At 54.8% G+C, this 18,465-nt stretch overlaps 1 protein-coding gene across 6 annotated transcripts; it reads left to right on the top strand.

The window, feature by feature from the left end:
- The first annotated feature begins 275 nt into the window (after nucleotides 1–275).
- AMOTL2 (angiomotin like 2) lies at nucleotides 276–18,225 on the top strand. 6 transcript variants are annotated; one of them, XM_039243866.1, is made up of 10 exons: nucleotides 276–431; nucleotides 2,941–3,735; nucleotides 6,486–6,792; nucleotides 7,755–7,899; nucleotides 8,271–8,363; nucleotides 12,264–12,559; nucleotides 13,324–13,631; nucleotides 14,390–14,607; nucleotides 15,174–15,353; nucleotides 16,400–18,225. In XM_039243866.1, the coding sequence occupies exons 2-10, from the start codon at nucleotides 3,002–3,004 to the stop codon at nucleotides 16,456–16,458; spliced, it is 2,340 nt and encodes a 779-aa protein (XP_039099797.1). In that variant the 5' UTR covers nucleotides 276–431; nucleotides 2,941–3,001; the 3' UTR covers nucleotides 16,459–18,225. The 6 variants fall into 6 exon arrangements, with proteins under 6 accessions (XP_039099797.1, XP_039099801.1, XP_039099798.1 ...); XM_039243870.1 differs by having other exon boundaries at nucleotides 15,177–15,353; XM_039243867.1 differs by having other exon boundaries at nucleotides 2,956–3,735.
- Nucleotides 18,226–18,465: the final 240 nt, after the last annotated feature.

Raw genomic sequence — 18,465 nt, forward strand, 5'->3', positions numbered from 1 at the left:
CGAAGGCAAAGAGTGGCGGTGGCGGTGGCGGTGGCGTGGGGAGGCGGGAGAGGTGCAGAGCGTCCTGGAGGGCCCTGGGCCGCCGGGAGCGGAGCTCTGGGGCCAGGCGCCGGGCCCGCAGCGCCGCCTCCTGGGAGGAAGGCGGGGGCCGGGAGGAGGGAGCCGGAGGAGGCGGAGGGCGGAGGAGGGCGGCGCACTGAGGTTATTTGTGGTTCGCTTTGATCCCGAGGGGGAACCTGAAACTCTCACATTCCAGGCATAGCAGCCGCCTCCGGCGCGGGCCGACCCTGGGGCTGCGCGCTGGGGCCCGAGCGGCCAGAGCGTCGGCGCCACCGCCTAGTGCACACCTCCGCCGCCGAGCTGAGCTGAGGCGAACCGAGCCGGGCCGGGTCGTCGGGTCTGACTGCGCCAAGCACCCGGGGGCCGCAGCGGTAAGGAAGGCCGCTCGGCGCTTCGGGGAGCGGTCGGGTCGGGAGAGCTGCGTCCAGCCGAAGCCAGAGCCCCGGCTCAGCCCGCTCTTTTCTGGGAGCGGGAGCCCGGCGCTGTAAGCGTCCTCGGGATGCAGTGCTCCCTTTCCAGGAAGCCGCGAAGGCGGCCAGGGGCAATTCCTCTCTGAGGGCCACCCGCAGTGCGCCTGGGTCGGGGGCTCTAGCAGGCGCGCCGGTCCCCTGGGGCTGGGGGAGGGAGCAGCCTCTGGGGAGAGCGGTGTCCAGTGTTTTGGGTCGTGGGTTGGAGAGAGCGGCGCAAAACTGGGCAGGAGACGCCTCTTCGGGTTCAAGTTGTAGGGCTCTGGGGCTGATATGGTTAGCTGGGGATTACAGGTGTCTTTGCCCCCAACTAGTCCAAGAATTCCTCTTTGTCTTCCTTGGAAAATCCTCTCTGGAGCCACTGACTGGCTCTCACTTAGAAAGAATGCAGCCGGCCGTCCAGCCCGGTGACGTCAGCGTTGGAGCATTTGGAAAACAAAGAGGGCTCGGGAGGCTGGGAGGGAGGCGGGCCCGCGACGCTTAAAGAACTCCGTGCGCCACCGGCTACCTTCCCCTGCTCGCTCTGGACGCACCGGCGGCCTCCAGGTGTTCGTGGTCGGCTTGGAGCCGGGTAGGGCGGGATCCCTGGCTGGGGTGCAGTCTGATTTAGGGACAGTCGTTTGGGTTCCTTAGGCGAGCGTGAGCCCCGGCAAGAGCCAGAGTTGGGGGCTTAACTTAGGAAGGGGGTGGGGGTTCAGAGAACAAGGCGCACTGGTGCAGTAAAAGGGCGTGGCTTGGGTCGTGGTCGCAGATTTTAGTAACGGCTCAGCCGAAAGAATATGCATCTGAGGGGGCTGACAGGGACAAATTCGGATAAGAGGCCCCGGAGGTGTTCCCTGCTCCCAGGCACACTGCTGTGGGGAGGAGGCCAGGAATCTGTCCAGAAAGCTCTGCATTCCCCGGGTGTTTTCAGCAGGGCTCAGCCCGGACTGATTACTTTAGGAAATGCCCCGCAGATGAAACTCTAGGGCGAATTGATTCCAGTTTGTTTTGCCCCTGGTAACTCTGGAGTCTTGCATCTCCAGCCTCCTGGGTGTAGGGAGAAGGGATGATGGGTGCCTAGAAGGATGGGTACAGAGATGCTTTCCAGACTCTACTCCTTCTCATTTCTGGGCAGCCAAGAGGAATGAGTGGATGGGAATGGCTGCTCTGCCAACCTACCAAGTCCAAACAGCAGCAGGGTACTGCGGCTAGTTCTGTGGCAGAGGAGGGGCCACATTCTTCCTGCTCCCCTCCTCCCATACAGAAGGACCTAAGGAGATGTAGGTTTTGTTTGGTTTTCCCTGAATCTAGTTTGGAGGTTTGTGTTGGAGGAGGCTGTGGGAAGGAAGCCAGGTAAGGTGGGCAGTCTTCCAGGACATGAGCCACTGAGAGCCCAAGCTCAGAAGACAATACCTTCCTCAGGGGATATGATCTCCCTGCACCTTTAGGCTTCCAGCCCCCAGCCCCAGGTCTCTGCAGCCAAGAGCCTCTCCCTTGCTCTTGTAGCAAGTGTGTGTGTTTGGGGGGGGGGGGGAAGGGTCATAAAATCAAAGACATGGTGCTACCCTTTCTTTTTCCTGGAGCACCCATGCAGTTGCTGTCAGCACACAGACTATGTGGCTGACCCACAAAACTGGATGGGTGGCACCTTTTTGCCTCTGTTTACAAAACCATGGTCGTATTGTAGCTCTCTTCTTTCTTCCCTTATTCACCAAACCAGATGCATTTTTTTCCTTCTTCCTGTTCACCTTGCAGAGTGACTGCCAAGGTCATCCCATGACGGGGAGGGCTCAGCATGGTAAAGGGTGGCAAGTTAACTGTGCTAAGGCTAGGGCTCAGGCATGCAGCATTCTAGAGGGAGCTAGGGGCAGTATGCCCAAGGGTAATACTAGGCTGGACTCATTCTTTAGCACCTGCCAATAAACTGGGCCCCTGTCCACCCCTAGACTGGCCTGCTCAGTGGTTATGGCTGAACTACCTCTGCTCTGGAGACTCTTTTCAGCCTTTTCAATGGGAAGCCGACTGTAGGAGGCTGGGGTTCCTGGGTGATTGATTACCTACTAGGTTACTGTCTTTTTCTTTAGACATAGTAAAGCCGCAGAGATGCCTCTGTACTAAGTCTCTGTGATTGTGATGGTATGGCAGTCCTTTGCTAAGGACTTAAAGTGCCCCAGGAGCTCAACAGCCATTGCCTCATGTGATTTCCAACTCCATGAGCAAGCATTGTTCATTAATTTTTCTGATGGAGAAACGAAGGCTCAGAGGTTAGGTAACTTACCTTAATCAGTAGGCAGCAGCATTGGCGTTGAACCCAGGCTTGCGTGACCCTCTATAGTCTTGCTCTTTACCATTATGCTTTGAACCAGAGTGTAATGGAAAGTCCCCCGTCCCCCCCCCCCCCCACTGATTGCTCTTCTTTCTCTTCTCCCAGGTGCCCTAGGGCCAGGTGCCACTGGCCACTGTTCAGGCAGGGGTGTGCAAGCCAAGGAAGGATGAGGACCCTGGAAGACTCCTCGGGGACAGTCCTGCACCGCCTCATCCAGGAGCAGCTGCGCTATGGCAACCTGACTGAGACACGCACACTGCTGGCCATCCAGCAGCAAGCCCTGCGGGGTGGGGCTGGGGCTGGGAGCACAGGGAGCCCCCAAGCCTCCGTGGAAATCTTGGCACCCGAGGACACTCAGGTGCTACAGCAGGCCACAAGGCAGGAGCCCCAGGGCCAGGAGCACCAGGGCGGTGAGACCCACCTGGCAGAGAACACCCTCTACCGGCTGTGCCCACAGCCCAGCAAGGGTGAGGAGCTGCCCACCTATGAAGAAGCTAAAGCCCATTCACAGTACTATGCAGCCCATCAGGCAGGGCCCCGGCCACATGCGGGGGAACGGGATCCCCGAGGGGCCTCAGGCGGCAATCGGAGTCAGGATGAGGCGCTGCGGGAGCTGAGGCATGGGCATGTACGCTCCCTGAGTGAACGGCTCCTGCAGCTGTCCCTGGAGAGGAACGGTGCCCGGGCTCCCAGCCACATGAGCTCCTCCCACAGCTTCCCGCAGCTGGCCCGCAATCAGCTAGGCCCCCCACTCAGGGGCCCCCCTGCCGAGGGCCCAGAGCCCCGCGGACCTCCGCCTCAGTACCCACACGTTGTGCTAGCTCATGAGACTGCCACTGCTGTCACCGACCCACGGTACCGCACCCGCGGGAGCCCACACTTCCAGCATGCTGAAGTCAGGTAAATGCCCACCCTGCTCTTTCAAGCTCTCAACTTTCTTCCAGTATAGTTCTCCCCAAGGTGGAGAGCCTCCAGACGACACCTTTTGTGAGGGCAGGCCAGCCCCATAGGAAAGCTGTTCATACCTGCCTCCTTTCCAAGAAGGAGGGGCTAATGCCTGGAGGAAAGTAGGACCTAGCCAAGGTCACATGAGAACTCAGTGGCATCTTTTGTGTTAATTCGGAGATGAATACCATTGTGTAATTAGCTGTAGCAGTCCAGTAACTAAGGTTCCCAGAGGGTACAAGTTACAGCAGGGGGTTAAAGGTTAGGTTTTCAAAAGAACGTGCTAAAGACAAGGGCTGGGAGTCATTGCCAAACTGTTTCCAAGCTAAGTGGCAAGGTGGGACCTCCTCCTCCTCTGCAGACTTTTCAGACCAAGTGGACCGTTTGCTTTCTGTGATTAATGGAGGGCATTCCTAGCTGGAGGCAGGAAGACCAGATGGCCTCCTTAAAGACCTCTCCCTGTCCTACACCAGGGCAGCTACCATTCATTTCCTTTCATGTTTTCCCATGTGCTTCAGGTGGCTGGAGCCTGTAGCGGGAGAGGACACGGGGTCCAGGCAAGCCCCTTTCCTGTGGAGCCTTGGAAAAGGCTGCTGGCAGATATAGAGCTTGATCATGAAGCCTTTAGAGGATGTGATTTGGCTTACTTCTTTAAGAAGGTCCCTCGGGCTGCATGTAGAGAATGGGTTCTAAGGGGGAAGAATGGAAGCAGGAGACCAGGAGGAGGCAGAAAGCCCAGCTTGCAGAAATACTGGTTCCTAGAAATGAGGTTCTGCCCCAGTCTTCTCACTTGGCCCTGCACCTTCTGAGAAGCTGACACAACTCCTTCATGTCACACACACTGCATCTCCCCTGCCCATGGTGGTCCAGGAAACCCCTTGATTTGCAGACTCCTTTCATCTGGAGGCTCAAGGTCGAAGTCTGGTTCTCTTCATTCTTGCTGAGTCTTCATTTAGTCACTCACTTTCCCACCACTTGGTCTTTTCCTGGGATAGATGCCTTTCCTTGCTCTCGAGAAATGAGTGACGCCATAGTGTTGGTATGGGGGAAGTAGCAGACAGAATCCTATGGGTTTTCTCCAACCTCCACCTCTCGCATCCCCACCTTATCTCCTTTCTCAGGGCTTGGTCAGGGAGAGTTTCGGAAGCTGAGTCGTGGGTTTCTTCTTTTGGAGCAGCCTTATTGAGCCCTGTCAGGAAAAGATAATATCGTGGAAAGGAAGTAGACTGCAGGAGAACAAAAAAGGGAGGGAGGGGGAGGGGGAAACCGGAGTGGGGGGGCAGAGAGTAAGTGTGAAGGGAAGGGAGACTCCATTCTTCCTCAGAGCTAAGTCATCCTCAAAGAATGCCAGTTGTGTCTGCCTGGCCCAGTGCAGGGGGGAGAAAGTTCATGAAGCAACCCTGAGAATGCCGCATTTAGCAGTGCAGGGAGAGTTTGGACATTCCATTGGAGACCCTCAGCTCAGCTCTCACTAGAGGCTCTACCTTAGTCAATAAAAGAAATAGATCTGCCCATCGTTTCCTTTCAGCTGATCAGGGAAGGATTATTCCTTAGGAACTAGGGGCAGGGACTTTTCTTTTAGCCTAGGGTCCTAAGAGGAGCAGGGGAGGGAGGACATGAGTGCTGATGTGATGAACCCAGAAGTGGAATTCAACTCTCATGGAGCTTCTGGGGCCTGGAAAATTCCTGGTGTCACTGAGGAAGTCTATTCTTTTATACCTGGAGTCTCAAGGCCCCAGCAAGGCTCTGACACCAGCCTCTACCCCCATGCCTCTTGCTCTTTGCTCCTTCCCTTAACGGGGTTCTGACCCCACCATTGCTAGGATCCAGTAGAACATTGTCCTTAAACTCAGGCTATTGCAGAAGTCCAGAGGTGGCCCCAACGCCCAAGAATATCTAGTGCATGGGTTACATTTACTCTTTAAAAAGACAAGAGGCTGTAGTTACCAGTAGGAGAGGTAGATGATGGGCCGCCATTGTGGCTTCATATGCTGCAGGCCCAGCACTGGCCAGGCTTTGTGTTGCCCTGGCGAGCCCCTTGAGGCTGGAGATCTTCGCCCTCATGATTTAGCAGAGGCATGCTGGCACCCTGGGGATTTGGGGTGCCTATTTGGTCAGACTTTGGACCAAAGACATCTATCTCACTACTCTGCCCTTAGCCACAGTATTCTAAAAATGTTTCTGTGACGGGTGATGGGACCTGTAATAGGAGGGAGAAAACGTGGGTGTGCTACACTGGCAGGTGCTAGTGTAAGAGGCTTATAACAGACACAGGGGTAGCTGCTGGGGCCCAGCCACCCAAGTGGCCAGAGGCCTGGAAGACTGTGTGCTCAAGTTATGACTGACACGGCCTCCAAACCCAGAAAGAATCTTCTGTGGATTAGAACGGTCAAGTGTGCCTTGTTTAAGATGCCTTATTTAAGTACTAGTTACAAGGACCAGGACTACTCAGGCTGACCCCCAGGGCCTCGGCCACAGTGAGGCTGGGCATGAAATATGCTTCCTGATGTTAACCCCCTCAGGCCCCATTCCCTTGGTCCTCGAGGGTCTTAGGTAGACACTCTGCTGAAAAGGCCTTCCACACTGGTCACTACCTAATGTTGTGGGGAGATTCCCCATTATGCCAGGAGGGAATCTCAGGGTTGCTCAGGGGTGGGAGTCATGGTGGTCTATATAGTCTCTGAACACAGTCTGTTGTTCCCCAGGATCCTGCAGGCGCAGGTGCCCCCTGTGTTCCTCCAGCAGCAACAGCAGTACCAGTACCTGCAGCAGGCCCAGGAGCACCCCCTGCCACCACACCCAGCGGCCCTCAGCCATGGCGCCCTAGGCTCCCTCGGTCCACCGGAGGTGGAGGGGCCGGCAGGCAGCCAGGCCTCCTCAGCCCCCTCGGGCAGCGCCCACCTGGCCCAGATGGAGGCCGTGCTGAGGGAGAATGCCAGGCTGCAGAGGGACAACGAGAGGCTGCAGAGGGAGCTGGAGAGCTCAGCAGAGAAGGCGGGCCGCATTGAGAAGGTAGGCCCTGCTGGGGCCTCAGAGGGGCAATGGGGAGCTGGCCCCCACTCCCTCGTGCTTCATATCCCCTCCCTCGCTGACTCTAGACAGCTGGGGAGCAGCCGCAAGGCTGGCAGAGCAGGCCCAGAGTGTGAGCAGTTGCTGGCCAGTGGTGATTAGAAAGAGCCCATTCACCAGCTCCCTGCACACCCTTCCCCTGCACACACCCCCTCCTGCGGACACCTCCCACAGAGAGCCCTTTGTGTCCCCCACACAACAGTAAGTCTGTTCTAGGCCAGCCCTGGCCGAAGAGAAAGCCCCTCCTTTTGGAAAAAACGAGCTACTTATTGGAATCACAGGCCAGCTCAGAGCACGTGCGGAACCTGCCAGCAGCCAAGTGGGAGGGGCAGCGGGGGTAGGCTGGCCCTCTGCAGTGGATGGTGATGGCTGGAGGAGGAACTACTCCAGGCAGAGGCAGCTCAGGCTGGGGTCTGGCGCCCAGTTCTTTAGTGAAGGTTTACCAGCCGTGCGTTCAGCTTTGACAGGTGGACTCAGGCCTCCTGTGACTGTCCGGTGGTGTCCAAGATAGCTCAAACCCTGGAACATGGCTGGAGTCTTTTTGTGCCCCCTCCTGGCCCCTGTGCTCAGATTCTCAGTAGAAACTGGACAGAAGTAAAATGCATTTTTCTGGACATTGGGTGCAGGAAAGCTGGGTTAAGCCCTCGGTCACTCAGCATCTGGACCTTAGCACAATGGGTGGGACCTTGCTTGCTGGTTCTAGTATTCTGATTCATATCTGGAGGCCACAAGCTTCTGACCATCCCATCATAGCCACCTGGATTTTTTGCTGTTGCTTTTAATTCTCTTCTCTCTCATCTTTCCAGATGGAGGGTAACAGCCTGGGCCTGTGGAGGGGACCTTGACTGCTACTCACCTGCAGGGATCTCTCTCCTCCTTCAGCTCTTTCTGCCTCTTTCTTGCAGCTGGAAAGTGAAATCCAGCGGCTCTCTGAGGCCCATGAGAGCCTGACGAGAGCCTCTAACAAGCGGGAGGCCCTGGAGAAGACCATGCGGAACAAAATGGACAGTGAAATGAGGAGGCTACAGGACTTCAACAGGGATCTCCGAGGTGAGGGAGGTCACCCAGTTAGAGGGGGTGGAGAGTGTCTGTGGAGGGTCTGATCCCTCTCTTCCAGGGAGAAATTCAGAATTTCTGCCCTCTGCAAAAATTAGTGTAAATTGGCTCAGAAGTGGCCACTTTGACAGAAGGATGCTTGTTTCTGTGCTATGCCTTGGAGCCTCGGTGGAGCCCTCACCTGTATGGCCCAGAGTGCTCCCTCCTCATTAAGCCCTCGGCACATCTGGGGGTTCCCTATCAGCCCATCGCCAGTTTGGAGGGTGCAGCCCCGCAGACAGGACCCTAAGGGACACCCGGGCAGGCAGCTTCACCTGATACTCAAACATCTTTCCTGAAAACATGTTTTCCTTCATTTGAAACAGAGAGATTGGAATCCGCAAACCGCCGCCTGGCAACCAAGACACAGGAGGCCCAGGCAGGCAGTCAGGACATGGTGGCCAAGCTGCTTGCTCAGAGTGAGTAGGGGTCACACGCAGGTGCCTGGACAGATGTGTGGGTGGTGAGACCATGGCAGTGACTGTGGACAGGGAGGATTGGCTCTCCCGCTTATCAAAGCAGTGCTTTGAGCACAGGATTACTGAATGCCTACTGTGCACCCAGGACTGGCTGGGAGGGGTGGCTTCCAAAGAATAAGATCTGGTTCCATATTTATTGGAGAGATCAGTGGATCCAAGAGGGACAGCTGGGGTGCAGTGATTTGCTGAGCTGTGGTGCTGTGTCAGTACAGTATCCTTCAGAATTGAAGGTGTGGTGAGCGGGGGGGGGGGGGGGGGGGGGGGGGGGGGGGGGGGGGGGGGGGGGGGGGGGGGGGGGGGGGGGAGTACAGACAGCCCTGGAGGCAAGTGAGAGGAGAGAGAAGGAATGTGAGTTCCCCAGGGAGTTCCAGGAAGAAAGGTTGGGGGTGCCTGGTTGGAATGTGAGAAGCTGGGGTACATGGTGCCAACTGGGCCACAGCAAGGTAGCCAAGTGGAGGTACCTGCAGATGACCAAAAATGGGTTCCTGGAACCTTAACCAAGAGATGCAGTCTAAAGAAGAGGTTTGGGAAGCTACTCTAACGGGTGTTGGAAGGCTTCTTGAAGAAAGTGGATGAGTTCACCATAGACTAGCCCTATGCAATCATTTATTTGTTGGTTAGGAGAACCATACTAAGCACCTATCATGTATCTGGCAGAGGGTGGGAGCAGGCCTTGAAGGCTCATTGGCAGGAAAGTCAAGGCAGAGAGGTTAAGCTTGAGAAAGGAGCAGGGTCTTCTAATCACAGATTCAAGGAACAAGGGTGTCCCTGGCCCTGGAGATTAGTGATTAAGAAGTCTCCACTGGCCTGAGAGAGAGGCTCTGTGGGAATGGCAGGAGGATGGCTCAAGTGAAGGTGCGTGGAGTGGGAGAGACAAAGGAAGCCCTGAGGGTAGCCCCAGAAAGAAGCTCCAGCAATCAGAAGTTCCTATTGTGCTATTGTGGTGTTTGGGCATTTGCAGAGAAATGGAATGGGGGTGGTTGGTGTCCTGGCAAGGATGGCTTTGATAAGCCTACTGTGTGTGAATGGCTGGGATAGTAGGGGGTGTCCAGAAGTGGGGACTTGAAGACTGAGCTCTGGCTGGCAGCACCTCCCTTCTCAAGGAAAGCTCAGAGCCCTCCTGGGGCTGCCCTGGACAGTGAATGGGGGAACAAGACAGACACTGACGGGATTGCGGCTGGGGGGTTGGGCAGGAGGTAGGCTAGGCTGTACTGAGCAGATTGAGGTGGCAATGGAGGTGTTGATGCTGGGGGAGGGCGAAAAGGGGGCAACCTTTGGTGTAATAGCCCTTAGGAGCCTGGGCAGAGGGGTCGCTGGTAGTAGGGGGCCTCCTGTAGGAGGGCAGGCCTTGGGGGCGTGGCGCCTCATAAAGGAAGTAGCAAGGCTGGTTTCTGGGAGCCAGTAGAGGAGGGGCGAGGGGGGAGGCCGGCCTGGAGGCGTTTCCGCTCCCCGGGGAGCAAGCGCCAGGCTGTTCTTGGCTCCTCGCTGGAGCCATTAATCTCGAAGCCGCGGGTGACCTGGATGCTTGGCATTCCAGAGCCTCTGGGCTGTTCCGCTCTGGACCCGCCCCCCGCTGCTCCCTCCCGGTGCGGCTGGACAGACTGGGACAAAGGGAAAGGGAGAAGGGCCGAACTCATGGGGCCCCCAAGCCTGTCGCTTTCTGCGGTGGGGGGTTGGGGGGGAGGTGTATCCCCCTTCCCCCTGTGCAGCTTGCTCTGCCTTCCTGTGTGCACTTGGCACCCTCCCGTTCTCCTGGCTCCTCTCTCTTCCCCAACAGTTTAATCCTGGTGGCTGAGCATGGCCAAGGCTGAGGCCTCCCAGCCCCTGTCTGGGCCTTCCAGGTTGTGCAAGGCAGCAGGAAGCTTCGAGAAACAGACTAGGTCCCTCCACTTCTCCCCAAGGGCTGAGGAAAGCCAAGCAGCTTTTCCTTGTTCCTTAATACCTATGGAGAAAACACAAAACTCCCAGGGAAAAGGTCTCTAGTTGACTTCACTTTTTTTTCTGGGGTCAGTCAACAACTAGGAGGAAAGTGTGATTATTTTCACCAATGCCACCTGCTTTTCATGCAGACAGCTCCGGCTGCTCTGGTCTGTCTCTCCCTGGGGATCTGGCCTTGAGTCCTGAGGCCTCCTCGCTTTCCAAGCTCTGTCCCTGTTGGACATTTTCTCCTTGCTGGACTCAGGTTCTGGGGTTATAAGATGGGGCGGCCATGGTCAGACTGGGATGAGTGGCTGCTGCCTGCAAGCTCCGTAAACTGTGCGCTCTGAGCACACGCAAGAGGGGGTCATTGTCTCTAGTCCCAAGTCCCCAGTCTACTCTCTCTGCCAGCCCCTGCACCACGCTCAGTAGATGCCAAGTCAACCCACTGTGGATGCCTCAACTTCAGTATTGTTGAGCTTCCTCATCTTTTCCCTCCACACCAAAGAGTGAGGCCAGTCTGGGCCCAGTCTTCAAAACTCCGGAGGAAGTCAGAGCTGACCTCAGTTGCTTGTGCCCTTCTCTTGCCCCAGGGCCCTGAGTAAATCAATTCTCCCTCTGCCTACCCAGGCCCCTAGGCTTCACTCTAATATTCCAGAACCTATATTATCCTATGTGATAGGAACTTAGCCACATGTGGCCCAAAGATTAGAGTTAATTAAAATTAAATAAAAACAAAAATTTCAGTTCCTTCCCCATATTAGTCACATTTTAAGTGCTCAATAGCCATGAGTGCCCAGTAGTGATTGTACAGGTTGGCACAGTATAGAACAGTTTTATTGCAACAGAAAATTCCACTGTACAGTGATGGTGCAGCTCTGGGGACAGTGCCTTTGAGTTCATCAGGCAGGCCCTGGAGCCTGCCCCCTTCTCCCATGCAGTAAGGCAGGCAGCCCACCCACTCTTTGGGGGACTAGCCTGGACTCCCAACGGGCAAGTGCATGGGAGGTAGATTTAAGCCTAGAGCACCACCTGGAAGACTGTGTGCAGTCTGGCTGAGGCTTTGCTTGGCAGAGTAGGTCTCTGAGCCGAGTTCTTCTGGGCAAGGAACAAAGATGATTTAAAAGTCAGCTTAGCTAGGACTTCAGGCAAAAATCTTTGGATCATAGTCATTTTTATTGTGCCTCAAAGTTTGCATTTCTTTATAAGCCTGGTTGCCTACCTCTCAGTGGTTCCCCAGACCAGAGAAGGAAACATAGCCCTATTCTGGGGAGCCCTGGGTCCACAGAATGCATCCCAGAGCTCACTCTGGGAGGCCTGTGGGTCTGAGGGGCACCCCACCACAGTCTCTAAAGGACCAGGCTGCCTTGGGTCTCCACTTGAACAGCACCATTCACCTTTGTTTCTTCCCCAGTATGTTGGGGGGTCACACATCCTGCCTCGAGGGGCCATTATCAGAGGCTTCACGAGAGTAAGATGCATAAGTGCCTGGCTCATGGTGCAGCCAGTGATACTTCTCTTCCCCATTCCTTCATTCTATCGCTTGAACGATGGTTATGTCATAGTCCACCTGAGCCTTCTCATCTGGAAGGGCATCACAGTTCCCATCTGGCCAGTCTCTAGCATCACTGTGAGAAACTGTGAAGGTGGTTTGGAAATTGTGAAACCTGGCACAAGTGGACAGTGTTTGGGGCTGCCCATGTCCCAGCAAAGAGGCAGCATAGCCCAGTTATTCCTGCAAAGGTGGAATTTATTTGTGCGGCTATTTATTTGTGACTTAACCTGCTCCTCCTCCATAAAATGGTAATGGAAATACTAGCACCTAACTCCGAGGGTTGTGGAGAGGCCCAGCATCTGGTAGGTGTCCAGTGGGACGAGCTAGGGTGGTTGCCATCACGGACTGAGCCCCGCATCTCCCTGCAGGCTATGAGCAGCAGCAGGAGCAGGAGAAGCTGGAGCGGGAGATGGCCCTGCTGCGCGGCGCCATCGAGGACCAGCGGCGGCGGGCGGAGCTGCTGGAGCAGGCTCTGAGCAATGCACAGGGCCGGGCTGCACGAGCCGAGGAGGAGCTGCGCAAGAAGCAGGCCTACGTGGAGAAGGTGGAGCGGCTGCAGCAGGCCCTCGGGCAGCTGCAGGCCGCCTGTGAGAAGCGGGAGCTGCTGGAGCTACGTCTGCGGACACGCCTAGAGCAGGAACTTAAGGCCCTGCGTGCACAGCAGGTGAGCTCAGAGACCTGCGGTGGCAGCAGAGGGAGGCCAGTTCTGAAGTCTCAGGAGCCCCTGCCAACGTCCAGGTGGAGGCCCCCCCTTGGAAAATGGGTGATCTGGGTTCCAGCCTTGCCCCAGTTCCTCCCAGCCACCTTAGCAGAGGCTTTGCCTCTTGGCTGGCTGGCGACCTGAAGGACTCAAGACCTGGGCTTCCGTGCTCCACAGAGTCTGGGGTTGGCATCTTTGTTCTCTAGAGAAAGTAGCTTAGGAGCCTTGATGCAGAAGACAAGCCAGCTCTTCCGTGTCTCCCCAAGATGAAGAAGGCCAATGGTAACCCGCATCCTGAGTCTTTATGCTCACTTTGGGCTGTGTTACTAAACCTGGTGTTTACAAACCAGATAGAGTTCTGTCTCCACTCTCAACCTTACCCCTCCCACAGAGGTAGGGTGACCAAATGTCCCAGACTGCCCAGGTGGGTCCTAGTTTACATCAGTTGTCACAGTGTAATTATCAAGAGTACCCCTTTCCCAGTTTGGAGGATACTTTCCATGGTCCCCTATGCAAGAGCACTCCTGATCTTTCCTATACCCTTGGCCACAGGGGTGTGGAGAACTGTAGCACCTACTTCATCTTTGGTGGCAGCAGGGTGCCAGGGTGGGTGTGTCAGGAAGGGCAGAGCGAACCCGTGCATAGGTGAGAGTCATGGTGTGGGGTGAGGACCAGTGGCTGCCACACCCCAGCCTCCACCCTTGACCACAGTGCTCCCTTCTCCGCAGAGACAGGCAGGCACCCCCACTGGTGGCAGTGGCAGTAGTGGGTCCCCGGAGCTCAGTGCCCTGCGGCTGTCAGAACAACTGCGGGAGAAAGAGGAGCAGATCCTGGCACTGGAGGCTGATATGACCAAGTGGGAGCAGAAGTATTTGGAGGAGCGTGCCATGAGGCAGTTTGCCATGGATGCTGCCGCCACAGCTGCCGCCCAGCGCGACACCACTCTCATCCGGCACTCCCCCCAGCCTTCGCCCAGCAGCAGCTTCAATGAGGGCCTGCTCACCGGTGGCCACCGGCATCAGGAGATGGAAAGCAGGTTGGGCACTGCAGACCACCTGAGGTGGGGGTGGGGGTGGCCCCGTCCAACCCCTGCCATGCCCTTAATCCCTGATAAACACCCCTCTCCCTACAAGGCTTAGAAGTCCCTCGTGCTTCTGGGCTGATTCCTGTGTGTTTGGCACACCTGGCATCACACACGTTTTTTCCCAGAGACTCCTTGGTCTGCCCAGGAGACCTTGGCTGTGGAGGTATTGGATGCTGTCCAAGGCCCTGGCCTCTACCTACTCCCCCCACCCCCAGTAAGCCAGAGAATAAGACTTTTCCAAGTAAGTCCACACCATATACCACCCCAGAAGGAATGTGGACTAGGTCCCTGCCTTGGGGATGACTAGTATTTTCCCTCCAAAAACGATCTCAGAGGTCCAATAAGATTTCTATTCAACCTATGTCTGACTTGAAAGCACCAGCACATCAACTGAGCGCATTTGATGGGCAGCAGCTCTGGGGTACTGCCCCATGGGAGAGGGGTTGTGCCACTGCTATCATCAGAGGAATGCAACCCACCCCTTGACCTGCCTTTGCTGGTGTAGGAAGGGCTCAGTGTCTCGTGCTGGAGGTTTTCAGTCTTCAGATTTCAGAACCATTTCTAAAGCCCCCTACTCCTGTTACAAGGACAAGAGAATACAGCCTGGTTCCTCAGTGGAGGAGGGCTTTTTGTCCTTTTCCGAGGTGGGAAGGGTGGAGGCCACTGGGTCTATAGGTCTGACCATGTGAGTGTGGCCTCTCACCCCTCAGGCTGAAGGTGCTCCATGCCCAGATCCTGGAGAAGGATGCAGTGATCAAGGTCCTTCAGCAGCGCTCCAGGAAAGACCCTGGAAAGGCCACCCAGGGCTCCCTGAGGCCCGCCAAGTCCGTGCCATCTGTCTTCGTGGCTGCAGCGGCAGGGAACCAGGGCTGGCAAGGTCCCTCTTCTAGTGAGCGGCAGGTGGATGCCCCTGCCCGGCTGGCTGCAGGTGAGATGAAGCAGGAGGGAAGCACAGGTAGAGGAGTAGGTTGTTTTGGGGCCTTTGCTCCCAGAACTGAGGCTCAGAGGAACCGGGGTTTCCTGACCCCTTGGCCAGGGGAGCCAGCTTACCATCTGGCTCCAGGGACCATATAGCCTCAGCGATCCTGCTGGTGTGAGGAGGCATGCTGTAGTCCCCCTCCCCATAAATTCCACCACCCTGGATCCTGGCCACTTGCCGTCTAAGCAAAAATAGAGCTTCCTGTGTAGATGTACCTTCCAGGCAAGCTCTTCCACTCCGTCTGAGTGGGTGCCACAGAAATTCAGGAGTCCCTGCTGGTTCTAAGATTACATCTGCAAAGAAGGGGTCTGCCACTTAAAACATTTGGAAGCCAATCCAACCTGATAGTTATCCCCATTTGGAAATGGTAGCATTTAACCTTAATCTAAGTTCTTGCAAATCAAGAGCAACCCATACCACCTCGTGCCACCAGTTGGTACAGTTAACTTGAGGTGTTCTTCGTGGGGCTACAACTCGTGGGCGAGGCAGTAACTGTCAGCCTCCTTCCTCTCCAGCAGACAGGGTCCCTGAGGAGGAGCCAGTGGCCGCAGCTCCCCTCCCTGCCCATGCCAAACACGGGAGCAGAGATGGGAGCACCCAGACCGATGCGCCCCCCGACAGCACTGCCGCTTGCTTGGGACTGGAGCCCGACAGCCTCCTGGGGTACAGCGGTGGCCAGAGGACAGCCTCACTGGGTAAGTCCCTCTTTCTGGGGCTTCTGTGCCAGGCAGGGCTGAGGGCATGCTGGGGTGTGAACCGGAGCACCAGGCCCTTATTTCCCAGATCCCTCCGGCTCATGGCCTGCTTTCCAGGGGGAGCAGTGCACAGACATAGGCCAGCAGGGTGAATGTGAGGGCTGGTTGGATGAGTGAATAGAGGAACCAAAAAAACCCTGATCACAGACAGATCCTGAGTTCAGAAAGAAAGTGCCTGTATGGGGGGCACTTTGTCTCCTCTTTTGTAGTCTTTCTTACATATTTCATTACCAATCTAAATATCTAAGGTCATGGAGCTTGGCTAGTTACCTGACAGCAATCTCAGGGTAGAAGAGTTTGTTTAAAAAGAGTCCAAGAGAGAGACATTTGAGAGGATGCCTTTTCAATTTTTTGCTTCCCTTTCACATTAGCCCCTGCATGCTTGCCTTTGCCTTGCCATCTCAGAAAACCACAGGCACAGAAAGAATGCTGCAGCCTCCTTCCCTGGGCCCCTCTCCCTCTGAGCCTCCAGGCAGTTTAAAGTTAGAAACAAATGTATTCTTCCACATTGGACACTGATGGTTTGGATGGAGAGCTGAGCGGGGAGTGGAAAGGGGGCAGAGCCTTGTGCTTGTTTGGCCAAGTCACCTGGGCAGTTGGCGTTGGGGAGGGGCAGGGGGAGTTGGTGAAGAAAGATCCTATCTAAAAAATGGGTCAGGATTTAGGGGCACCTGGGTGGCTCAGTTGGTTAAGCATCTGACTCTTGGTTTTGGCTCAGGTCATGATCTCACAGTTTGTGAGTTTGAGCCCCGTACTGGGCTCTGTGCTAACAGGTGGAGCCTGCTTGTGATTCTCTGTCTCCCTCTCTCTTTGTCCCTCCTTGGCTTGCTCACTCTCCCTCTCTCTCTCAAAATAAAATAAAATAAATTAAATTATTAAAATAAATAAATAAGTAAGTAAGTAAATAATGTAAAAATGGTTCAGGATTTAAAAGAACAATCTTGTAACGTTTGCTGGCATTTGCCTGTGCTCTTATCTCTCTTCAGACTCTGTTGCTACCTCCAGAGTCCAGGACTTGTCAGACATGGTGGAGATACTGATCTGAAGGAGGTCGTGCTTGGGGACTCCAAACCAATCCCTGTCTCCTGCCCTCTCGGCCATTCCAGCAGCCCCTCCAACTGCTGCTGCCCCACTTTCCCCAACCAGGCACTCATTCCCATTGACTATCTGGTGCCGGGGGCTTAGGAAGGAAGCTGCAGGGGTGAGGGGAGCACCTGCACCCAGAAGACCCTGCTTCTCTCAGCCCCACTTCCCTCCTGGGCCCACGCAGAATGAGGATTCCCAGGCTTACTGTTGGGGTAGCAACTGGAAGCCCAGAAGGGAGCTGAGCCCTCTTTGGACCTTGGCACTGAGGCAGGAGGGAAGACATCTCTTGGTCTGAAGGGCTGATTTCCAAGGATGGTTGCCCTGGACACCAGTAAGAAGTCAGCTGTGCTGTCCCCCTGCAGCTAGGTGTGGCCCCTGCCAACCTCCTCGGCTCATCAGCTCCTCGCTGCCTCCTTGAGATCACCGAGACTTCGCATCTTTTGGGGACTGTTGAGGGTGTTAGTCCTGCAGAAGCCACAGCCTTGCCCCCTCAGTTGGAGTGGGTAGGGGCCATTTAAGTGGACTGGGATAAGCTGTGCAGTATGTATATAATCCCCTTTCTTGTGGAACAGAAGACTGAAGCGTGCCACTTCAGATTTGTCCCCTCTCTGTTCCCCTGTCCCTGCTGCCATGGTTCTTGTAACTGTCAACCGGCCTCCCAGCTCTCTCCCCTTCTCAAGTTCTTGGCCCACGGATTTTGATACTGGTTGATCCACATGACATTGGCTGTCTTTTTTCCACCTTGAGCCCTGTTTTAAATGCCCATGGAATCCTATCACCAGCCTCCTGAAACGGCTCCACCGCTCCTGTCCCTAGGACATCTTATCAGTTTGGTTATGAGCCCTGAGCCAGATGAGATGAGCCACCACACACACACACAGACATCTGCCATGGGGGGCTTTCCAGCTCCAATTCTCTTGAAGGGAACTGGAGAAGCTGCCTTGTTCTCATCAGTCTTTGTTCCCTCCTGGAGGGAGTGGAAGTGGGAGTATGCTGGTGCAAACGAGTCTGTGTGCTACAAGATGTGACTCAGATGGTCTTCTGAATGGAGCCCCCATCACAAAATGGCACCCGTGAGGCTGGCTCCTCAAGCTACCAGCGAGCAGCGCCCTGAAAAGTAGGGCTAGTGCTTTGGAATTAGAGTGAAGCATCCACATGACAGCCTGCTGGCAGCAGTGACTTTGACCTCTGGTCTTACAGAATCCCCCAGCTCAGCCCCAGGACCCCTCAGTGGGTTTTAGTAGTTTGTCTTGACTGTTTTTAGTTTCCTTGAATCTTTGTTTTTTTCCTTTACTGTTTTTAGGTTCGGTATGTGTTCTTTTATTCCCGTGATTCCTCAAGTTTCCTTTTTAAACATTTGCATTTGCTGGACAATTGCATATTTTTTTACATCCCCCTACCCTTTAAAGCTGAAAATTACATTTGGTTCATGTGCATTGTTTACAAAGCAAAAAGGAAAAAAGAAAAAAAAAAGGCAAAAAAATATTGTGAAAGAAAAAAAAACAACTTAATATATTTTGGATTAATATTTGGTATTTCTTTTAAAGTATTTTTTGTGCTGTGAACATTTTCTGCCAAAGACCATGATGTGTGTCTGTATGTTTAAGTTATCGTAAATATTTAAAATGTAAACATGGCTGTTTTGTTATGCCACCCTGTACTGGGATTGCTGCTGCATTCCACTGGGTATAACAGTATTTTAATAAAAAAATAATAATAATTAAAAGTGGTGTCTGTGCCCAGGTGAGAGGCTACAGTGGGATGGGAAGAGGGAAAGGAAAGGGGTGAAGATTTAGTGGGCCACCATGCACTCTTGGCAATGAACGGAACCCCCACACCCTCCTCCCCATATTCTTCAGTGTCTTGGTTCTTAAATATTTGACCATATACACAAATGGCAGCTCAGGCTTGCTGCTGTTTCTCGAACATAGGAATGAAGGGTAGTTTGCATTTTCAGACTGAGATA

The sequence above is a fragment of the Hyaena hyaena genome, unplaced genomic scaffold (assembly GCF_003009895.1).
Source record: "Hyaena hyaena isolate Hyena2069 unplaced genomic scaffold, ASM300989v1 scaffold_234, whole genome shotgun sequence".
Taxonomy (NCBI): Eukaryota; Metazoa; Chordata; class Mammalia; order Carnivora; family Hyaenidae; genus Hyaena; species Hyaena hyaena.

What these genes read in the sequence shown, in the direction of transcription:
- AMOTL2 (XM_039243866.1), top strand. Translation starts at nt 3,002, where the DNA reads ATGAGGACCCTGGAAGACTCCTCGGGGACAGTCCTGCACCGCCTCATC. An exon ending in CCCTGCCCGGCTGGCTGCAG is followed by an intron (nt 14,608 to 15,173) that starts GTGAGATGAAGC and finishes CTTCCTCTCCAG; the next exon opens with CAGACAGGGTCCCTGAGGAG. An exon ending in CCAGAGGACAGCCTCACTGG is followed by an intron (nt 15,354 to 16,399) that starts GTAAGTCCCTCT and finishes ATCTCTCTTCAG; the next exon opens with ACTCTGTTGCTACCTCCAGA.